The 23067-nt window shown below is 44.6% G+C and overlaps 1 protein-coding gene across 1 annotated transcript; it reads left to right on the top strand.

The window, feature by feature from the left end:
* The first annotated feature begins 20144 nt into the window (after nt 1-20144).
* On the top strand, nt 20145-22830 carry LOC125545750 (transcription and mRNA export factor ENY2-like). Its single transcript, XM_048709782.1, has 5 exons — nt 20145-20314; nt 20453-20552; nt 20871-20965; nt 21907-21983; nt 22368-22830. Coding segments are annotated over exons 1-5 (351 nt in total). The 5' UTR covers nt 20145-20312; the 3' UTR covers nt 22445-22830.
* The last annotated feature ends 237 nt before the right edge of the window (nt 22831-23067 follow it).

Here is a 23067-nt window from a genome sequence, read left to right as displayed (position 1 = left end):
CGAAGCGCATTCCATTCGGTGAGCGACATGCAGGGTCCAGCGTGCCGGGCTGCAACACGAACGCGACAAGAGCGATGTACAGTCAAAACCGATTGACCGGTCATCACCGGAACCACTATTCACACCAGAACCTTCGCTGCTCGGCCTACGCCAGCCACTGCCCTAAAACCACACCAAATCTCCAGCCCATTCCCCCACCTTTTGATCCCCTAGCCCGCATCAAGCGTCCCCTAGTTCCCCGAAAAGCCATGGTGCGCCGCAAGATCACTTACTACAAGATGCTGACGCCGGAGCGCCGCGCAGAAATCACGGCGATGGTCGGCGCCACAGACCTCCGTTCCCAAGCTCACTTTGCGGAGGGCCAATCCCCGAGTTCTCTGGAGCCAAGCTACGAGGAGGAGGAAGCCGATCCAATGTTCATGGCGGAGGTCACGGTGCAGAAGGATCCCGATGGGTATGAGACGATGGACGTCGACTTCGTGCCGGCGTCCAAGTCCCCCATGGTGCAGGCGGACCAGCGGTTCAACATGGCGATACTAAAGGAGGACCGGGAGGCAGAGGCTCAACTCGACGCAGAGCGCGCGCATGCCGCTACCATCGAGGCTCTCCTGCAGGTGGAACCGGATGTCGTGGATGTGAACCGGGCGGCGGAGGCTCAACTTGAGGCGGCGCGCGCGGATGCCGCTGCCATCGAGGCCCTCCTGCAGCGGAACTGGACGTCCTGGACTTGAACCGGGTGGCAGAGGCTCGACTCGATGCGGAGGCGCGGATGCTGCTGCCATCGAGGCCCTCCTGCAGGCGGAACCGGACATCGTCGACTTGAACCGGGTTGTGCTCTCGTCCGTGCAGAGCGCCCGCACGCTCCGCTTGAACGAGTAGCTGGAGGCCGAGGACAACCATGGTGCGGAGACACACGTCAGCAGCGACGGCTGGTTCGCGCCGGCAGCCAAAGACGACGAGGCCATCTCTTTCCACGAGCAGTGATAGTTTTTCTTTATGTTGTTGTTTTTATGGATCTTTTGCTGTGTAAAAACATATATTTGTTATGCAAGTCGCCTGACTTGGGTCAGTCTACCATTTCAAGCAGTTGGATGAATATCCTACGTCTTCTAACCCTTATTTCCTTCTTCCTCACCTCTTCTTCTTCCCCAACAGACCACCGCACGGGTCGTACGGATACTCCCCAACATGCGGTTGGATAAACATACTCTATGAACGAAAATTATGTGTCAGCGATAGGATGGCTGAGTTTGGTTTGTTCACACGCGACAGCATGTGTCAATGAGGGTGCGTTCCCTTGGTTGGGTTTGCGGCGTGCAGGAGCGACTGTGTGAGGGTGCGGTGCGACCGCGGCATGCAGGAGCGACCGTGTGAGGGTGCGTTGCGACCATGACAGCCGTGCGCAAGTGTACCTCCTTCTCATTTTGAAAACTTTAGGCAAGCTTGGCAAAAATGTGTGACGAAGTTTGGCAATGCAAGGCCTAGACCCAAACAGGATAAGTATGTACGTACTAGGAGTACTAGTGTTAAAAAAGAAAGGCGGGGTTTTCCTTTGCGGGATTTAATCAATACAAATCCTTGTTTCACGTGTCAATTAATGCATATTTTTTTCTCCAAAGACCAAAGAGCTAACCATCTCACTCCTCATCGCTTGATTAATGCAGCACCATGCAACCCAACCTTCTCACTTCCGCATGCATGCATGTCGTCTCTCTCTCCCCTGTCCATCTCTCTGCACACATGCGCCTCTCACTCACTCTCCTGTTTCTGCATGCAATCAGCTCTCTCTGCCTTGGGAAGATGCAAAGCACATGGGAAAGAGAGATGGGATTACTGCAGGCACGCATGCGGTGGAAACGGATGGAGGGCCCGGTTGGAAAGAGCAGCGAAAAAATGCCAATGCATAGAGCATTGCGGGGAAAACGAAATTTTCTTAGACGCAGACAAAAAAGGACCGGAGTACTACTAGGAGTACTAGTGCGGTGAGATGGTTTCTCGAAGAAGATGATGGAGAAGAGGAGTCAGCGAAGAGTGAAATGATGGTTGCTTCATCCGTGCTTTTGTGATTTGACGCCTCACTACTTTGTGATTTGTGATAGAAGGGACAGGGGAGTAGACTCTGTGCTCTATAATGTAGTACATGCGTCCAAACATGGGAGAAAGCAGAGAGACGTTGCATTTTTCTATTCCTTCAATCAATCAATCAGGGAGCTTCGGTTCCATCTTTTTGGCTTTGGCAACACTGTCCACAATGGTTCCCACGATGCCAAAAGTTATTTTCACATTTGGCTACACACTGTGGATGCCCTTAACCGTACCACTTGGTTTTGCTCCTGTGTGCTATCTATACAAATCTCAATTATATTGATCTAAAAAATTATAGAATCAAGATTAGTAAAAAGGAGGTGATTTTGCCGCGCGGATGGCAGGGGAGGTTTCTTATTTGAGCAATGCTACATCCACGTAATGGTTTACGTAAAGTTACGAACTAATGTGATGTGAGACTATTTGATTAGATTAATGGAGAGGATTAGGCCCACCCCACCTGAAAATCAAGGGGGCATATATAGATTAGATGGAAAGTATACGTAGCAGCTACGTAGCCCTTTGTAAGTCTAGGATTAGGCTTCTTATTTTCGGAGGACGTTGTCCTCGCGGTTTGCTAACATGCGGTCCCACGTGTTAGTGATTTACCAAGCCGATCCGCATCCCACATGAGGCAGAACAACGGCAGAAGCAACAGGTGGTTAAGTAGAAGAAGATGAGGGAGAAGCAGATTCAGCAACGAGTGAAATGATGGTTGCTTCGTCCCTCCAACTTAACTGCGGGAAAGGTGCAGCTTTGTGATTTGACGCCTCATTGCTCATTACTACGTCGGCGCCATGACTGGGGTGCTTCACCCCGGCTGCTCTGCACTGTATTCCGGTATGACACGTGGACCCGGTAGCTTGATGTCCCACATGTCGGCGAAAGGGACTAGAAGATTTATGAAAGCGAGCGCTCCACTCTTACGACGGAGGAGTAGACGACACGACGGCCCAGTGAACTGTCACTTGTACTGTATAGTACTATAGTTTTGCTGTTTCTCACGATCCATCGATACAAACCCGATTAAACAGGAAATGGCAGGATTTTTCCCATGCAGTAGATGATACTGGCCATACATTTCAAAGGCAATTTTAATGTATGCAAACTGAATAATTATAAGTAACAATATGATATCTAGTAAAACTAAAAACACATATGATTTATTGTGTTAGAGTGTAGTAGTAGTGATGTATTGCATAGTTGTTAGATGTAACATGCGAGAACATGTAGAGATGTAGTTTTTGAGGGCCTACAGAGAGAAAAGCGTAATACGGTCACCGAACTTCAGAATAAGCTGATTACGATCACTATATACGTTTTGCGGTGATTATACGGTCACTTGCTCACAGTTCAGCATCGGATTGCACCCTGTTGACCGGCCAAATAGTCTGCGTGGCGCCATGTTGACTAGTTAAATTGACCACGTTCCTTGTGGGTCCCACCTGTCAGTTCGCATAGGCAAAAGGTCAGATAAGCACAAATTTACGCAGGCGCGACAAGGCTCCAACCCGTGCGCGGGAATCACCTGGTTGTGTATGTGTCTGTCAGGGCCTGATGTGTGCGCATGCACGTGTAGGTTGAGCACTTGAGCGTGAGAGTGTGCGTTGGTCGTGTGGTGTATTGGTGTGTGCATGCATGCGTGTGTGCGTGCGTGTGAGTGTTGCGTGCGTGCGTGGTTGCGTGTGTACGTGTGAGTGTTGCGTGCGTGTGTGGGTGCATGTGTTGCGTGGATGCAGTTCGTGTGCATGCGTGCGTATGTGTATAATCACCACACCAGCTCACGTGTGTTAAAACAGACGGCTCAGCGTACCAATACAAGGCCACCTTGTCCGCTGTGCCCGCGGTCATGACTTCGAACCACCGTCCAAATAGTTTTTTGTCGTTTGTTTTCATTCTTACTAGCAAGATGCCCGTGCGTTGCACGTAACATCAAGATGCATTTGTATGACTTGTTTATCTTGTGAGAGAAAAGGATGAACGAGGGAAGGCCTTATTTGCAAATGTGGAGAGGTGTGTGGGTACTTTTTTGCAAAATTGCCATAGTTTATTTCCTATCCGTCAGATATAAATCGGACGGCCTATATTGCAGGATGGCAGGCACACCATCATCACCAACTCTGTTTTTTATAAGAGTGTATTTTATGTATTTTATAAGAGTGTAGACGTAGAGTAGATACAAGTCGACAGGTGGGCACGATGGTAGTGAGATAATGTGATGCAACACTAGAGGTGCCACATGGAGCATTTAACTGGTCAACTAGTCATGTCATGAGCAAATACACAGTTGTACGGTGAGCCCGTGACTGTATAATAACCACTAAATGTAAATGGTGACCGTAATGAGTGGATTCTGAAGTCCAATGTACGTATCGTGCTTTCGCTTCAAATACAATGATCGTCATTGCATATATCGCGAGAGAAAGATGAAACATGCGTGAATTTTCTAGGGGCTTACTTTTAGAGGACCTGGAGATAGTTTTGTGTGCATACGTGGAAGGGGCATACAGGGGGGTATGCGATGGAGAGAGAGATGCTCTTCGTTTCTCTTTATTATGACTAACTTTGTATATAGTATAAAAATATACAAATTCACAGTGCGGAATAAATATCATTGTGGGCACCATGCAATGCAAATTAGCGTTCGTACTCCTCCATATAACTTTGTAATGTTGTATATATGTAGAAACTCTAAAATAATTTTTTGGCCACACTTTATTCAAAAGGAATGTTGTTTGCGAAATAAACGTGAAGAGAGGGCTTTTTAGATCAATGGGGCACGTGATGTAACATGTGTGAATGTGTAGTTGATGCATTTGGCGGGGCCTAGAGAGGTATGTGTGTGTATTACATATTCGAGAGAGGCATGGATAGAGGGGCCGACGGGGGGCGTGGGAGAGATAGCATGAGAAATGAGAGTGGTCTAGAGAGAGAGACGAATATGACGTCACGACAAGAGGTTCCATTCCCTTGAGTGTGTATATGCAAGGGGGGAGGGAATAGAGGCACCAGGAGAAATTTTCTGTGTGTGGTGTTTGTGTTGGTATGTGTGGGTGTGAGAAGATAATGAGACGTGGGGGCAGAGGGTGTGTCGCCGCGTGAGGTCCGGTGGGTCGAGGTGAGGCCCTTCGTTTGGTTCCGTCCTGCGCCACATTGGTCGGCCCGTGACGCATTTAGGAAGACCCATGGATGACTAGTCGTACAAGACAAAGATAGCAGAATTGTGAAGGACTCTGTGTCCACTGACAAAGCCGGCTAGGATTTGTAACCCTAGGTTCTCGGACTAAGGTAACCCCTTTATCTCTAATATTACTATTCATCCAACCTAACTTTAAGGGGCATCCTACAGATGCTCTGCTAGAATCATACTCGTCGATTAGGAAGAGAGGTGTGAGACAATGCGTGAGAGACAGGCGTAAAGATAATGTGCGTACATGAGACACGTAGGCAGATCCATGTATATAGAAAGGGTCGATGAGGATTGTGCGTGTGTATGTTTGCGAGAGGAAGAGTGCTTGTGATAAAGGTTAGTGGAAACGGTTGTAAATGGTTATGAGAGGGAGGGAGGGTTATATCTAGAGCATGTGTGCAAGAAAGACACCTCAGGAGAGAGTGTGTGAGCATGTGTGAGAGACCATCGATGAAGAGTGAAACTACACGTAAAAGACTGCTCTACACATTGATTAAAGATATAAATTGTATCCAAATATTAGGATGGGATCATGATATTTGCAATTCGCGTAAGGAGCGGTCATTGATCCATCAGACATCTAGATTCTATCGAATTTGAGCATATCTATGTTATTATTCGACACAATTGATCCACATAGTTAGTATTTTGAACTCCAGACAATGCATCGCTTTAGCAATCGAATATAAACGTGAGTATAGTTCATGTTGTGTGCGTAAAGCACATTATACATACGAAAGTTACACAATGGACATTATAAATAGCTACCTATGAACTAGCATACATTTGAATTCAACTTAAGGTGGTTTAAAAAAATCGAATTCAACATGAAGTCCATTCAATTATTTGAATTTGATATCATGGCATTTGTAAACCATACCTAAATTATGGGGGCACCAATCTTTGCTCTGATTTTGTACATAATAGCATATGTAGTCGTGTACAAAATAGATTCAAATTTAGCTCCTCCATTCCAAAATAATCGTAGTTATAGGATTTTCAAGTGTCAAAATTTCAAAAAGAAGCGGATAATTTAATGAGGTTTTCAAACATACAGGGTCAAATATAACGTTGTCTATTTAGGTCAATCCTAATAGTTCAAGAGTACTCTAAACGTGAATGCTTATGTTTCAAAATTTCAAACGAAACGCTGAAATAGCCTCTACTCGCCCGAAACCGCGTGAGACCAATGTTTGGTAGTACAAGGAAATTACTTTTCTAATAACTCCGACCCGTGAAACCTACCGGCCCGACGTCCAAAGGTCTAAACCGGGGTAGGTTTGTAGCTTCATCTAGACGCCACGCAACCGCATCCGAAAAACATTCATACAAAATGGCCGCCTAAGCACACATGCGCGAGGCCGAAATCGCTCCCGCCCACTATTTGGGACACCTGGGATTACCATCCTACTCCTGACCCGTAGTAGGTCCGAAATTTAAGAGGGGGACAAAGTTTGTACTTTCCCCAAATTTCAAACAAGCGCGTCCCATCTTCTGTTCAAAAAAGCCAAAAACAAGCGTGTCCCAGACCGAAACATGGTTCCCCCCCCCACCCGTCTGATTCCCCATTCGTAATCCGTGGGCGCCAAATCTACCTCTCTACCAGCCGCGAATTCCCGGCGTCCTCCGTCCGCCACCCCCATCCCACCCATCAACTGCCGCCCTCCTCCATCACGCCGGAGCCGATACCCCGATGTCGTCGTCCACCGCAACACCCTCCACGGCTAGTAGTTGAAGCCGAGGCCGAGCTGTCCGTACCCGAGCCAGTTCAACCATGCGTCATGCGCCTCACCGCTGCCGCTCCAACTTTGCCACCCTCCATCGCACCAGAGCTGTTCCTGCTACGCCGTCCTTCGCCGCCTCGGATCTGCTTCCCCTCCGCCGACATACGGCCATGACAACATAGTCAACAATTTGGCCATGGGTTCGTCCAAGCCTGCACCCTCCAGAACATTGGTTTCCCCGGTAAAAAAAGAAGATCGGCGCGACATGTGGAGGTGACCACACCGGCAACCGAAAAAGGTACTCCCCTTCCCTTAGTCGTGCAAATCTTACGTCTCTGCTTGGATGGTATTCATCCCACAGAAGACACTAGTTGACCGCTTCTTCTTGATACTAGATGTTCCTAGTAACTCGTGATGCACAATGTTTCTCCTCATATACTATTTCACCTTAGCTAGAGGTCCGTCGCCCCCCTGAATTTCAATTTCTGGCCAGTTGATTCCCAATTAATGGAAGCATTCCCCGGCGTAACAGGCGCTAGTACGCCTATTATGCTGGGGAAGCAGCACCTTGGTGTTTATCTTAGGGGCGTGTGCAGCCTAGAGCTACTGGCGCCTGATCTGGAGGTCGGCCGGGATTAAAGGGATGGCCTGGGGGCGTTGCCAAGCACGGCGGTGGTGTGAGGTCGATGGGAGGGCGGGGCGGCGGAGGCAGGGGTCTGGGCCGGTGGTCACTGGCGGTTCGAGAAAGATCGTCAACAGTGACTGGCGGGAGGTAGACGAAGGCCATCTGCCCGTTCCTTATAGATCGGACGGTTCATTAAAAAATCGACTGACCTATTTATTTTCAGTCGACTGTTATCTTAGATATGACCACATCTGGTGGTGTGCTGGAGGAGTACCTGCATTTCCTGTGCTCATATGTTACAAAATCATACGGAGTAGAATCTAATTTTGTTTGCCATGCAATGTTGTAGAGCTATCATATGTCTCCTGTCATTTATTTTTCAGCCACCTGCTATCTGTTACTTTTACAGTGCACTAGTTGTGCACACACTTCACCCTTACTCTCACTATTGTGTTTTTATGCAAGGGTATTTCAGACTCTGCTGCCACGAGAGAAGCCAAAAAGATAAGAGAGAAGTCGCTCCAGCTTCATGTGCGGGTAGGCAAGACACGTTACAGCGCTATAAAGGGTGCAGTGTCAGCAGATGGAGACGGTAAACGTAGCTCTGGAGTTGATGACCTCGCTCGCAATGAACCACCATCCCAGGTGCTTGCTTTAACTTCGCGGTGTCATATGTGGTTGCATGTTCCATATGGTGTCTAGCTTGTATTCGAAAGGCCGAAGTCGGTAAGATGAGGAAAGATATTTTTTTTACATGAACCACCATCCCGTGAGCACCAGAAGACAAATAGCTAGTCAGGGCACTGGCCGAGCCAGTGACAAGCCCAGCAAAGATAGGCATCACCTGGAAGCCAACTAAAAAGCTGCGATGGTGGCGAAGCAGCCCGCCTCCCATAAGGCTCTCAGGTCCTAGATGATCATGCTCACCACTACAGCCGGATGTCTAGCTTGTATTTCTTCCAATTTGGTTAAATTGCACCTGCTTAGCTTACACATTATACCTTTGAATATGACATGCCTTTCTATTTTTGGTACATACTAGTACATCTGTGTATTAACCATGTTCTTACATCAAACTAATGTTCTTGTGTATCCCTCATCAATCACTTATGACGAGGCAGGCAGGCAAGGGGACTACTCCTCATTTAAAGAATGCAGCGTCAGCCTCCCGACATGATTCTCAAGAAACAGAAATGCTAGATGAAGATAGTGAACGTAGCTCTGTAGTTGATTACAGCATTTCCCCTACACTAGCATCGCAGGTGCTTGCTCTAACTTGGCAGCGTGATATGTGGTTGCATGTTGCATATGGTGTCTAGATTGTAATTCTTCCAATCTAGTTAAACTGCATGTGCTAGTCTGCTTAGCTTATACATTATACCTGTTAATGTGACATGCCTTCCTGTATTTAGTACATAGTACATCTGTCTATTAAGCATGTCCTTACATAAAACTATTGTTTTTTGTATCCCACATCAATCAACATGACGAGACACCTTTAGTATATGCAGTACGATATTAGTTGCATCTTTCATATGATCTATAGCATGCGCTACTTCTAATTTGTTGAAATTCCATTTATGATGGGACGCTTTTAACTTGGCAGAGTCATATTGGTTGCATCTTTCATGTGGTGTCTAGCTTGCATTGCTTCTTATTTGCTGGAATGGTTTCTGCTTAGTTTACACAAATAGTTGTGAACATGCCATGCCGTCCTGTTTTTCGTACATATTCCATCCTGGTATCATGTGTTTGCCTTACATCAAAGTAGTGATTGTCAGTATCATGCATGAATGAGTTCTAAAGAGAGAATTTTATTGCTTTTTCTTATCGGTTTTACTTGACAATTCAAAATCAATAAAGCGGAAGGAAGTTAGCAAGGCAGCGGATAAAGGTGCTCCTTCCGAACGGAGGGCCTCTACAGTTTCTACTCCTCCACACCCCCAAGATGATTTCCAAGACAACACATGCATAGACACTCAACAAAGTTGTGTTTATGATGAGCACGTCTCCCCTAGTGCAGCATCACCGGTGCTCCCTCTAACTTGGCACTGTTATATGTGGTTGCATGTTATGTGTGATGTCTAGCTTGTATTGCTTCTAATTTTATTGAATTCCATCTTCTTACTTTACACATTATACTTGAATAAGACACGTGTTCCTGTTTCTACAACATACAATATATGTCTATCACACCATGTTCTTACATCAAATTACTACTGTTGTGTAACCTGCAACAATCACTTATCATAAGACACGTTTGACTTCGGAGTGTGATATAGGTTACATCTCACATTCTTTTCTAGCTTGTACTACTAATTTGTTGAAATGGCACTAATGACGAGACCATTTTAACTTGGTAGAGTGATAATCGTTGCATCTTTCATATGGTGTCTAGCTTTCATTGCTTCTAATTTGTTGAAATGCCTTCTCCTTAGTTTACACATCATAAGCTGTGAATATGCAATGCTGTGAATATGCAATGGCACTAATGACGAGAGACCTCTAACATGGTAGTGTGATGTTGTTTGCATCTTGCATATGATTTATTTCTTGTACTGCTTCACATTTGTTTAAACGCCATTTATGATGAGACACTGTTAACTTGGCAAAGCGTATTTGTAGCATCTTTCATATGGTGTCTACCTTCCATTGCATTGCTTCTAATTTGGTGAAATGTCTTCTTCTTAGTTTACACATCATAGTTCTGGTTATCTCTTCCGTCCTATTTTCCATACATATTACATCCTCCTATCATGTAGTTGTCTAACATCAAAGTTTAGTTCGTCTGCATCACGCATTAATTTGTTCTGAAGAACTAAATTGTTATTCGTTTTTCTTGTCGGCTTGACTTAACATGGCACAGAGAAAGAGGAAGAAACACAGAATGGCAGGGAATGAGAAGCAGATGAATCATGCAGATTCTGCTGGTACTGATGGTGCAATAGAAGGTCAAAGTCCAGCGGAAAATTCTACAAACACGGCATCCCATGCTACACGAGTTGCAAAAAAAGCCAAACAGAAACAAATAGTTGCCACCAAACAAGCAGAGACAACCCTAGTTCTTGCAACACCTACCACAGTACTACCAGTTGCACGACTTACTCGTGCGTCAACTGAGCTAGCAGCACGTTCCCAAGCTCCCTTGCCACCTGACACTACTTCCCAAGCACTCTTGACACAAGACGAGTTGGCAATATCAGATGAACTTTGTGAGCTTCAACAGCAAGAAGGTAGTTGCTGGAGTCAAGTTACAGTTGCATGCTTCTTTATATGTAGTCTCACAGTTTGATGTACACTAACACTTCCTATGTTCGTTGTTGGACTAGCACCTAGGCGCAAGAGGAAACAAACATCAGAGATAATGCTCGATAGGTTAACTAAATCTAGAGGAGGAAGAATGGAGATCCGTTTTGAGGCAGGTTTAAAAAGGCCACGTGATGCTACAGAGTCAGCCAAGTTAGTATCAGAGGCAGCGGTTGCCATTAGGTGTCATGTACGTATCCTCCCAACATGGATTTAGTACAGGAATGACAAAGACGAAACCCAGTTCAACACCTTCCTCGACCATTTATCTATAAGTATGGTTATGTATCGAAACTAGTAATATCGTCTTGCTCTGTCCCATACTTTCTAGGTTGCTGATAATGAGACTCCCATAATTTTCAACAGATGAGGTTCAAGTTGGATAGCCAAGATGATGCAACCAGACAAGCTTGCACCCATGTTTTCAAGTCTGCTCTGCGACAATATCGGTATAACTTGAGGAAAACTCACTTTGAAGGCAAGACTAACAGTGAACTTTCCCAAACATCTCCAGTGGAAAATATATCGGATGAATACTGGAGGGGCCTTGTTAAACACTGGTCTGATCCGAAGTATCAGGTACATTATATATATGTGATCAGATCACATGTTGAAGTCCTATTTACGCATGTGCCACACAAATCTATCTTCTTGTAGGTGAACTGTTCAAAGAACAAGGCCAACCGTACGAAAGTGAAATTCCAACATACAACAGGATCTCGTAGCTATATTGCACACTGCGAGGCTCTTGTAATTAGTTGTTGTTTCACTCTTTTCGCTGTACCATATTATCAGATCTATATTGACTTGTTCGAAATGCAGACTAAAGCCCGCAAGGACCAAAAAGTACCTGAACCAAATGTTGTGGAAATCTTCAAGGACTGTCACACCAGCAAGAAGAAGGGCATGACTACACCAGTCAAAGCCGTTGTTGTAAGTCCTTAATCCTCATGCCTTTTAACTACTACTTACTCTGACTTGTGCCTTGAACTGCATGGTTTGCAGCCAATGTCTATTACTCTTTTCAATTTTATACACAATTTTCTTAGTGTATCATTGCACCTTACAAGGTTTAAAAGAGAAGAGTGATGTTCTTTTGATCTTGACCCGTAATCTAGTTCCGTGCTGGACTTGCCCACACAACGTTACAATTGCATGTTTGTCTGTTCTCAGTTGTTTTGTGATATGAATGATGTCATACTATGCTTACCGTATTATAAACTTCGTCTCTTTATCCTTAGCACTCAATACAATGTGAAGAAATAGACAATACATTAGCAATGGTACATGGTCATATGTTTGGAACCTGGTTTTATTATGTACTTTGCAATAAAATACAACTAATATTTTACATGGGTTCACCAGAATAAGTTCTATATATAGACCAAAGCTATTTTGTTTGGTTTTGCTGCCTCCTTAATATCTTCTGTTCTGGTACTACTAATGTAAAACCTCAACTTTTCAGCGAGCTATGGAAAAAATGGTGGAATCGCCACCTTCTAAAGGTGGCGAGGCAACTATAACCGCACTGTCAGCTCTTGCTGCTGTGGGTCAGTACCTGTCCACTAACAGTGCCAAAAGCATGTTCCTGCATAATACTGGGTTGGTTGTTAAGGCAATATCGTCCAAACTGCCTCATGATGAAGATATGCAAACTCAAAGCAATGTTATATCTGCGCTCCAGACACAAGTCCATTCCCTAACAGAGACCCTTTGTGAAACAAGGAGAAACATTGCTCAATGTCGTCAAGATATGCATGGTTTTGAAACCAGACTATCAGACATTTGCTATGTTGTTCAGGAGCCTAGGGGAAATGAAGGCGAGGGTTATGGTGCTCCATCGGATAATACAGCATAAAGATGTAACAGTCGGGTCAAATGAACTGAGCTTCTGAACTTCTGGTGGTGCATTTATCTGCTAGACTGTTAAGTTTTATGCTAACCTTCCTTTTGTTATATAGTTGTAATTTGTTTTGGTGTGATACAAAATTTATTCTTAACGTGCAGCCACCGGCTGAAGAAAACAGCAAGCCATTTTTGTATAGTGTAGGGTGTTCCCTATATTTGCACTGGTGGCGATCTTTGATGCCGAGTGGATGTAATCTGTGCAATCGCCTTAATAGCCTAGCGTTAGTTTTGGCCTTATTTATTTCCTAGTCTTCTTTTTCCTTGGTTTGCTAGTGGCCGCAACTACCATGGGCCATATATAGGCCGTAGGATCCATGGGTCTCCTACGGGTCGTCGATAAATGGGCCTGTAATCGGTGGGCCTCGGGCTGTCGGATAAATGGGTCTACATGGGTCGTAATCGGGCGTAATTGGTATAGGCCCAGCACGGTAACAGGCCATTAACAGGTCGTAGGACAGCAAAGGCTTAATTCTTTCACATGCATAACGGGTCGTTAATGGGCCAGAATATAGGACGGGCTGGAAACGGTGCAACGGGTTAACAGGCCAGAAACGGGCCGACTCTTGCCATGGGCCGAATTTGGCCCATTAGGGTAACAAGCCAGTAACAGGCCGACTCTTGCCATGGGCCGAATTTGGCCCATTAGGGGAACAGGCGAGTGACAGGTTGACTCTTGCCATGGGCTGAAATTGGCCCATTAGGGGAGCAGGCCAGTAACGGGCCGGAAGTAATCGAGGGCCGAAAAGGAGCCCAAGAACGTATGGGCCGTCAATAGGTCGAAAGCTAACACGGGCTGGAAACGGCCCATGTAAATCACGGGCCGTTAACGGGTATAAAGAAAATTAGTGTTCATTATGGGCTAGACTCACCGTGGGCCTGTAAAGGGCCGAAAGATACGAAGGCCTCATATGGGCCGAAAGACGTCGTGGGCCATACATGGGCCGAAAGTGAAATGGGCTGGTGTTATATTCGACGGCCCACATGACGTTGTTGGGCCGATTTCCTTTAGGGCCTAACGGGGCGTGAGTTAACGGGTCGTAAAATGGGCTATCTGTGAAGAGACCGTTAACAGGCTTTTCATGGGCCAGCCCGTTAACTTTTGACCAAGTCAAACGGGCCGGCTTTGTAAGCTAAATGGGCCAGTGGTGGGCCGTGGCACGTGTCGACATATCATAGGTGCCTATCTGACCCACTGACGAGCTGACACGTGTTTCGTCCGGCCAATAAGAATTTTACACGTGGAAATTTCCCATTGGTCGTTGCTGTTAACGGGTTATCGGATCCAAAACCCGACCCGATAGCTTAACGGCGTTCCGTTACAGTGGATCCCACGTGTCGGTCACCCTTGACGAAAGCACTTCTTTGATGCGCGATTTATCATCATGGAAGTGGACACTTCCGTGATGATAATTTTGGTAATGTCATGGAACACTTCTATGACATCACGGGTATGACTATCTTGATTCTGTCATAAATTTTTCATGGATGTACATGCATGACAAAATACGCGACCTACTGTGACAAACACGTATCATCACGGAAGTGTATTTTTTGTAGTGTTCGTAGAATATGTAGGAATCAATATGAGCATCCACGTTCCGCTACATAGTTCTCAAACTCGTAGGGTCCGCACACTTAACGTTCGGTGACGATCGGTATTATGAGTTTATGTGTTTTGATGTACAGAGGGTAGTTCGGAGTCCCGGATATGATCACGGACATGACGAGGAGTCTCGAAATGGTCGAGACATAAGGATCAATATATTGAAAGCCTATGTTTGGACATCAGAATGGTTCCGGGTGAAATCGGGAGGGTGCCCCTCGTATATAAAGGAGTGAGGAGGGTGCCCCCCAATCCTTGAGGCCCTTCTCTCCTTTCCTGTATGGCCCATTAAGGCCCACTACTTCCCCCGACGAATTCCCGTAACTCTCCGGTACTCCGAAAAATACCCAAATCACTCGGAACCTTTCCGATGTCCGAATATAGCCTTCCAATATATCGATCTTTACGTCTCGATCATTTCGAGACTCCTCGTCATGTACTCGATCTCATCCGGGACTCCGAACAACCTTCGGTACATCAAATCACATAACTCATAATACAAATCGTCATCGAACGTTAAGCGTGCGGACCCTACGGGTTCGAGAACTATGTAGACATGACCGAGACACATCTCCGGTCAATAACCAATAGAGGAACCTGGATGCTCATATTGGCTCCTACATATTCTATGAAGATCTTTATCGGTCAAACCGCATAACAACATATGTTGTTCCCTTTGTCATCGGTATGTTACTTGCTCGAGATTCGATCGTCGGCATCATCATTCCTAGTTCAATATCGTCACTGGCAAGTCTCTTTACTTGTTCTGTAATGCATCATCCCGCAACTAACTCATTAGTTACATTGCTTGCAAGGCTTATAGTGATGTGCATTACCGAGAGGGCCCAGAGATACCTCTCCGACAATCGGAGTGACAAATCCTAATCTCGATCTATGCCAACTCAACAAACACCATCGAAGACACCTGTAGAGCATCTATAAATCATCCAGTTACGTTGTGACGTTTGATAGCTCACTAAGTGTTCCTCCGGTATTCGGGAGTTGCATAATCTCATAGTCATAGGAACATGTATAAGTTATGGAGAAAGCAATAGCAATAAACTAAACGATCATAGTGCTAAACTAATGGATGGGTCTAGTCCATCACATCATTCTCTAATGATGTGATCCCATTCATCAAATGACAACACATGTCTATGGCTAGGAAACCTAACCATCTTTGATTAACGAGCTAGTCTAGTAGAGGCATACTAGGGACACTTTGTTTGTCTATGTATTCACACATGTACTAAGTTTCCGGTTAATACAATTCTAGCATGAATAATAAACATTTATCATGATATAAGAAAATATAAATAACAACTTTATTATTGCCTCTAGGGCATATTTCCTTCAGAAATTCCCAAAGAGTCTCACTTGTTTGCTACAATTAACCTACCTTTTTAAGAAATGAGAGTAGAACATGTTGAATGATGGAAACAGACACAAGCAGCAACCAACTTTGCTTTGATATTTATGTTCTGTATCATTTTTGCCACGGGACAATCTTAACTATGAATTAGCACCTCCAACCCAATACACTTTCAAGCAAGAAGGGGCTAATTTGCATTAAATTGGTACAAAACCCAAAGAGTGGTTATGTAGTTTTGTTTAGTTGAGAGTGATTACGTAGGTGGCTTTGATATTGTGACACAAACAATAAAGATGACATGGCAACTGACCAAAATTTCCATTCTCTTATAAAAAAAATTCCCTTCATTTTTATTTACTCCGCATATTAGCCTCCCCCTAAGTCAAACTTTATAAAGTTTGACCAAGTTTATTTAAAACAATATCAATTTTCATAATAAAAAATATATATGGTATGAAAAATATAAATGATGATTCTAATACTATGTTTGGATGTTGATATTGGGCCTCAGAATTAGATATTGGCATTGGTCTGGCCCGAATGTCGTTGTTTGGATGGCTGTGGCATTCGGGATTGGAAACGAGCTCGAATATCGGCCCGACCGCGGCAAATTGCGCGCCTGCCCTTCTCCAATTCGGACCCCCAGCGCTCAATATTGCCTTGCATTCGCTAGCAAGAGCCCCTCCCCGCCAAACATACCTCTTTGTTCCCGCTCGAGGAAAGGCAAGAGGCGCGAGCGACGGCGCGATTGAGGAACTCCAACGGCGGCGCAGGTGAGATCCCTTCCCCTCCTCCCTCCTCCCTCCTCCCCCCTTGTCTTCCCCGTCCTTCTCTATCCCCAGCGAGGCTCCGTTCGTCCCCGTCCTGCTCCCTCCCCGTGCCAATCCTCAACCCCCTTCCCCGTCTCACCAGCCATGGCGGCCAAGGTGCTCCCTCCCCGTGGCGGCGGCGGTGGGGGCTGTCTTTTGCCTACCGTGGCAAGCGCCCCCCTCGCCCCCCCTTCTTGAACCCCTATCTCGACCGGCCCCATGGTTTCTTCTCACCCCCTCATCTAGAACCCTAGAAATCTTCTCTGATCCCCAATTTCTCTGCGTCTTGCAGGTCACTTGGTGGGTGTATGGATCCTTCTCAGCAGCCCGATTCAAGGTATGTGATGTTCATAGGTGTGTGTGATGTTGATCTAAATCTGTCTAGATGTTTGTCTTCTCAAACATTAGAAATTGTGGGTGTTTTAGATCTGTATTGCTGTTACAATCAACAATTATGTTTGTGGTGCATCTTTTATTCTGTTCTAGCAGGTCTTCATAGTTGCAACTTGATGTGCTAATTTATTGTGTGATGTTTGCTTCATAAAATGCTCCGTTTTATTGATTGAAAAGCTGTATAAATGATTGATGGCTAATAACTAAATTATTGTGTAGTTCCATACTATCATATCAAGTAGACATGATTTCATACATAACTGAAGAGAACAAAAGGAGAAAGAGGAAAAGGATAAAATATGTTCAAGGATGAAGACTTTTGACAAGCATTATGCTACGATTAGCAAGATTCTTTCTCGGAGTGGATTTGGTTGGGATTGGGTCAATAACAAGCTACTCATGGATAGTGATGATGTGTGGAACAAATATGTCGAGGTAAAACATGATGTTTAATTAATTTACTCTATGTCATATATATACATGCAGGCTAATGCTTTACTTTGTATGTGTGTCCAGGCTAATGTGAAGGCAGCTTGCTACAAGAACAAAGAAGTGAAGAATTGGGAGGCAATCTGCATAATATACTCCAAAGATCATGCAACCGGTGAAGGTGCAATGACAGGTGCTGAAAGTGAAGCACAACCAGCAGAACTAGACGTAGTAGATGTCGAAGCCTCTCCAGAATTGCCACAAAAAAGGCAGCGAACGGGCGATGCTATCTTGTGCATGCTTGGAGACATGAAGGGTTCTTTCCAAGATGCTTTGAAGTCACTTGAGCCACTAGAACAGCCCAAGGTTACTCCTCCTCTTGAAATCATTACCGCGCTTGAAAAGATCCCAGACTTGGCTCGTTCAGACATGTTGCGAGCATATGGTAAACTCATCCTTAGTGAACGCTTATTCCAAGCGCTTATGGAGTTGCCCATGGAGTTTAGGAAGGAATGGTTGTTGATGCTCAATGAGAAGAACAACATTTGACTAGTTTGAAGTTACTATGTTATTGTAATGATGAAAAACACATGTGCTATGTGCTTCATTTCATCGCACTTGAATTTCCTATGTTATTGTATGAGACTTGAATTTCGTATGTTATGTCTTGTTGTCAGCTAAATGCTGCTGATCTATAAGTGCTGTTGTTCTTGTTGTATTACTGCTGTTGTACAAATGTTGTTGTTGCTGCTATGTAAGTGTTGCTGCTACTGTTGTATAAGTGCTGCTGCTGCTGTTGTATAAGTGCTGCTGCTGCTGTATAAGTGCTGCTGCTGTTCTATATGTGCTGCTGCTACTGCTGTATAAGTGCTGCTGATGATGTATAAGTGTTGCTGCTGATGTATAAGTGCTGCTGCTGTATATGTGCTGCTATCAAATAAGTGTTGTTTTTGGGTAAGTGCATCTTGTTTATAATTGTAGATTGTATTCTTTGTATATAGTCATTCAAAAAATAAATGCAGATTGCATATATTTTAGTTTCAAACATTACATGGAAGTTCAATTTTCATCATATGACAAATGAGCAATTCCAATGTAGAGGATGACCATCCAAACAAGCTTCAGAATTGAGGCTCTCATCCAAATTCCAAGTGACAATTCTGTGCACATCCAAACAAGAGAATTCGGGTTCAATGTCAATATCAAAGTCAAGCAGATTTGATATTGGGGCCAATTCAATTCCATGGCCCTCAATATCAACATCCAAACAAAGTGTAATGGTAATGATTTGGTATTGTGGATGTTAATCTTTTTTATAGACATGGTCAAAGTTTAGAAAAAGTTTGACTCGAGATAAAACTAATATGCAAGGAGGAAGTGTAAAACAAGTCTAATGGTATTATCTTTCCTCCTCTATTACTAGCATATTCATTCCACGTAGCAAATAACAACCTTTTGTAAGTGCCACACCTAAACTATATAAAAACAAATCTAGAAGGTAGTTGACGTTGATTTTTTATATTTACTTCAAAGTGCAAGCCAAACCATTTTATATTGCTAGTATTTTAGATGAGTTTAAATTTCTATTGTTTTTAGAAAGTTATTAAGATTAAAGGGTTATTTGACCAGATATGCGAAACCGTTTTCGTCCTTTCCTCCCATGAGTGAGTCTCCAAGCTAGGGTTTCTCCGCCTCGCGGCGGCGCCACCGCCGATCTGCCTCGTCTCATATGGGGACATGGAGGCGTGATGGACCAAGCCCTTGCCGATGGGAGGGCTCATGCTCCATTTTTAGGTATTTTTTTAGTTGTTTAGGGTTTGTGTCCTGCTCTGGAAGATGAGGCGGTGGAGGCTCCCTAAAGATGGAATAAGGTTCTCCTCGCCTAGCCTCCGTCCCGACGGTCCGTCTAGCGTTGTCGGAGGGTGTGTGTAGGTGTGTCTCCGGTGGTGGATCTGGTTGGATCGGTCTTGGTTTTTTCTGCGTTCATGTGTCCTCCGATTTGATCATTCCGATCTACGCTTCTCTTCGTCGGTGATATTATTGTTCTGGTGTGCTGGTCCTTTAGAGTCTTAGGACGACGACTTACCGACTATCTACTACAACAAGGTTTGCTGGCTTCAACGAGGGAGGGCGATGACGATGGCGCGCCTTCGGTTCCAATACTTATAGTCCTCGTTGCCCCGAAGAATAGAGACGAAAGAAAGTAGTGAAAGAAGAAACAAAGTACATGGATCAAAGTGAAAAAAACATGGTTACTAAGTCAAAACGGCCAATGAGAATGGAGATCAAGAGGGACATGAAATCTATTAGCAGCTCTATATCAGTTATTTCATTATTAGCATTCCTTAACCAATAGAAAAGGAAAGAGATCACAAGTGGTATTAGTCTCCAGACACAATTTTGGTTTAATAGTACATCACAATAAAGGACCCATACTTGTACATGGATGTAATTTCTAACCTTGATGTTTTTTTAGGGATTCTAACCTTGATGTTTGATGAATACTAGTAGATCGGAAGTTTTTCTTAAAAAAAAAGGTTATTTGGCCGAATATGCTACCAATTCCAAAGAAAAAAAATCGGATTCCCCCCCTTGTTTTCTCCCAGAGAAAAGCCCAGACCGTGTCCAATAGCGTTTGCCACTCGGGCCAACACTTTTCTCAAAAAAAAAAAATGGAGCTCGGGCTAACACTCTGTATCGCAAGAAACGGCCCAGCAACTGGACCCGGCAGTCGGCTCCGATAGGAACAGGGCAAAGAAAAAAACATAGCAAAGCCGGTCAGACGACGTCCGAAGCAGAGGAGGAGGAGACAGGATTGAGGAACCCGCGAGACGAAGCAGGAAGCCAGAGGCGCTCTCCAATCCAAGCATGTAAGCGAGCTAATCGATCCTCTTCCGTTCTTCCGCGCATCCTGCGATTAACCCTCACGCTGTCTTACCCATGTGCCATCCAGTCCGCCGGTGTTTCTATTTCTCAAGAATTTGCGTTCTTTTTGTTCTTGTTGGCAGGAGGTCGTCGATTAACCGGCCGCCGACGCCGAACGACGACGACGAGGAGGAGGAGGAGGTAGGGAAGGAGGCTTCTCTCGGAGACATCATCAACCTCAAGGTACCGCCTGCTCGCTTGCCCCCACCGTCCCTGCCCCCGCGGCGCAGCAAATCTGCGGTCGCGGGCCGGCTGTCCTTCCTTTTTTTTAATCTCTCTTGGGATTAGGGTTACTGGCGTGCTATGGGCGTGTGTTAGGTTTGCCGGCAGCTGCCGGTGCCATACGGGTGGGTAAAAATTTCGATTCGATTTGGTTAGGGTTTGATAGGGAGCGGGGATAAGGTTTTTCAAGAAGGAACAGTGGATGGTCTTAGGGTTGTGTTTTTTGCTTCTACTTTCATTGGGTGTGGTAACAGTGAGTTGTGCTTTTGGTTTCTGAAGTTGGTGGAGAGCGGCGAGAAGGAGCGGCTGATGGAGCTTCTCCGGGAGCGGCTCGTAGAGTGCGGCTGGAGGGATGACATGAAGGCTCTCTGCAGGTTTGGCTCCTCATCCGTCAAAGTCCGGTATAATGTCTGGCATGTTTTTTACAATGGCTAACAACTCTGAAGAATGAATTATATCTGTCGTTTCCCGTCCAATAAATGGAGGAAATGATGCATTCAAAGTTCGCAGAATTGCAAGAAAGAAAAAATCCTTGAAAGAAAAACCAAACAAGACCAGATGTTCCCTATTGTTATCGGGTTGCATAGCAATCAGTTAACATTGCTGTAGGATTTCATTCGAATAAAAAACTTGCTCCCCTTCGAAAATAATGATGTTTTTATCTTTGAAGTATATTCTTTAAACTCACAACAATGCAGAGTTTTTATCATGTTTACTAGGATAGTTATGACCAAAGAAAAATAGCATATATTTCTCTTGATTTCTCGTAAAGCAAACTTAACTGCAGGCGTACCACTTTCTGATCGATGAGCAAATGCATGGCTTTAGTAGGTGTTTACTACAGTTTAAACCAATACCAGTCTCTATAATACTTGCAATGAGTTAAATGTTTTGTTTTAGTACAAAAATTCCAGAGCTACAAGTAACATAAGCAGCATGTGAGCTTTAAGACATACTTTCTGCACATTCGTCAAGTATTATGAAGAGTTTCTTAACTCCGTTGCACAGGACCACTTCAACTGTTATGTTTCTGCAGAATACATGGCTATGCAGTTCTTACAGTCCGGTTCTACCTTTATTCAAATCATCTCCAGACTAATTCTATATCACTGAAATCTCTTGAGCCTTGGCAACCAACTTCCAGTTTATCACTAACCTGTCTGCTGCCTCAAGCTGTCATACTTGAGCATTCTGAAATTTGTGTTGTATTGCACACTCCATTTGTTTGGACTCAAGATGCCATGGTTTTCCCTTGAGAATCTAAAAGCTATCATTCCCCGTCGTCATTGTTGACTAATCTTATTTTTCTCTCTAGGGCTTATGCAAGGAAAAAGGGAAGAAATAATGTAACATTAGATGATCTTATTCATGTTATTACTCCAAAAGGAAGAGGTCAGTGATTTTCATTTGTCCAGTTAATTTATTTCTGGTTGCAAGAGGTATGTTACTTAGTTCCAGCGCACATGAGATACGAGTTGGAAGAATTGTTATAAAATAATATAACCATGGCTTGCATATGTCCATCTTTGCGTAAGTGTCAAGCAAGGGAAAAAGTAGTGCCTAAACTCCCAAGTCAATTGCTTCCTTACTGTAACAGGATCTGGGACAAAATTTTGGAGAACGTTCTTTTTTTGCACCTGCTTCTCGCCTCCTATGTTTGCCATAGATTTGTGCATTTTTTGTCAATAACAATGATGCTAAGCCCTAAGCAAATGTTTCTTTCATTTGTGTTGGTTCTTGTTGCACGATTATCATTTTCTCCTGCTTCTGAAACAGCCTCGGTGCCCGATGCGGTGAAGGCAGAGCTGCTGCAGCGCATCCGATCCTTTCTCATGTCTTCCTCGCTTTGGTAGCCCATGAATCACGCCGATCGGAAGGCACGTGTAGGAAGCTTGAAGCATCGATTTTGAACGCGTGACACTTCAGAGAAGCAGCAAATATCGACATAAAACGGATCTGGTGCTGTGGATGTGTTTCCTGGTCAGGCATGTGGTTGGCCCTGTTCTCTGACTGCACCATCACCACACTGTATTTGTAGCGCTACAGTGCGCGGTCTCTTCGATGCCACTTGGTAATCTTAATTAGAGAACTCAGAATCAATGCGTCTGGTAGTACTCGCGTATCTCATGTCAAACCTGATTGAGTGATCCTCATGAGGGACCAACAAGAACAGACGCCACTTTTGTCATTGTGTTGTGAAGGCCTTATCTGATACTAGTATTTTCTGTGTGCTGCATTATTGATTGTTACATGTGTGTGCTGCCAAAATTGATTTTGTTTGCCGAATATGAGCTTGTCCGGTCCTTTCGAACCTCCGAAAGATTTCACAATAGGGGCGAAAGAAGATATTTTCCGTGTGTCTCATGTCAAACCTGATTGGGTGATCCACACCGGGTCCCAGCAAGAACAGACACCTCTATTTGTCATTGTGTTGTGAAGGCCTTATAATGTTGTCTGATACTGGTATTTTCCGTGC

The sequence above is a fragment of the Triticum urartu genome, chromosome 3 (assembly GCF_003073215.2).
Source record: "Triticum urartu cultivar G1812 chromosome 3, Tu2.1, whole genome shotgun sequence".
Lineage (NCBI taxonomy): Eukaryota > Viridiplantae > Streptophyta > Magnoliopsida > Poales > Poaceae > Triticum > Triticum urartu.
The sequence above is the reverse complement of the archived record's forward strand: the minus strand, read 5'-3'. Positions and strand labels throughout refer to the sequence as shown.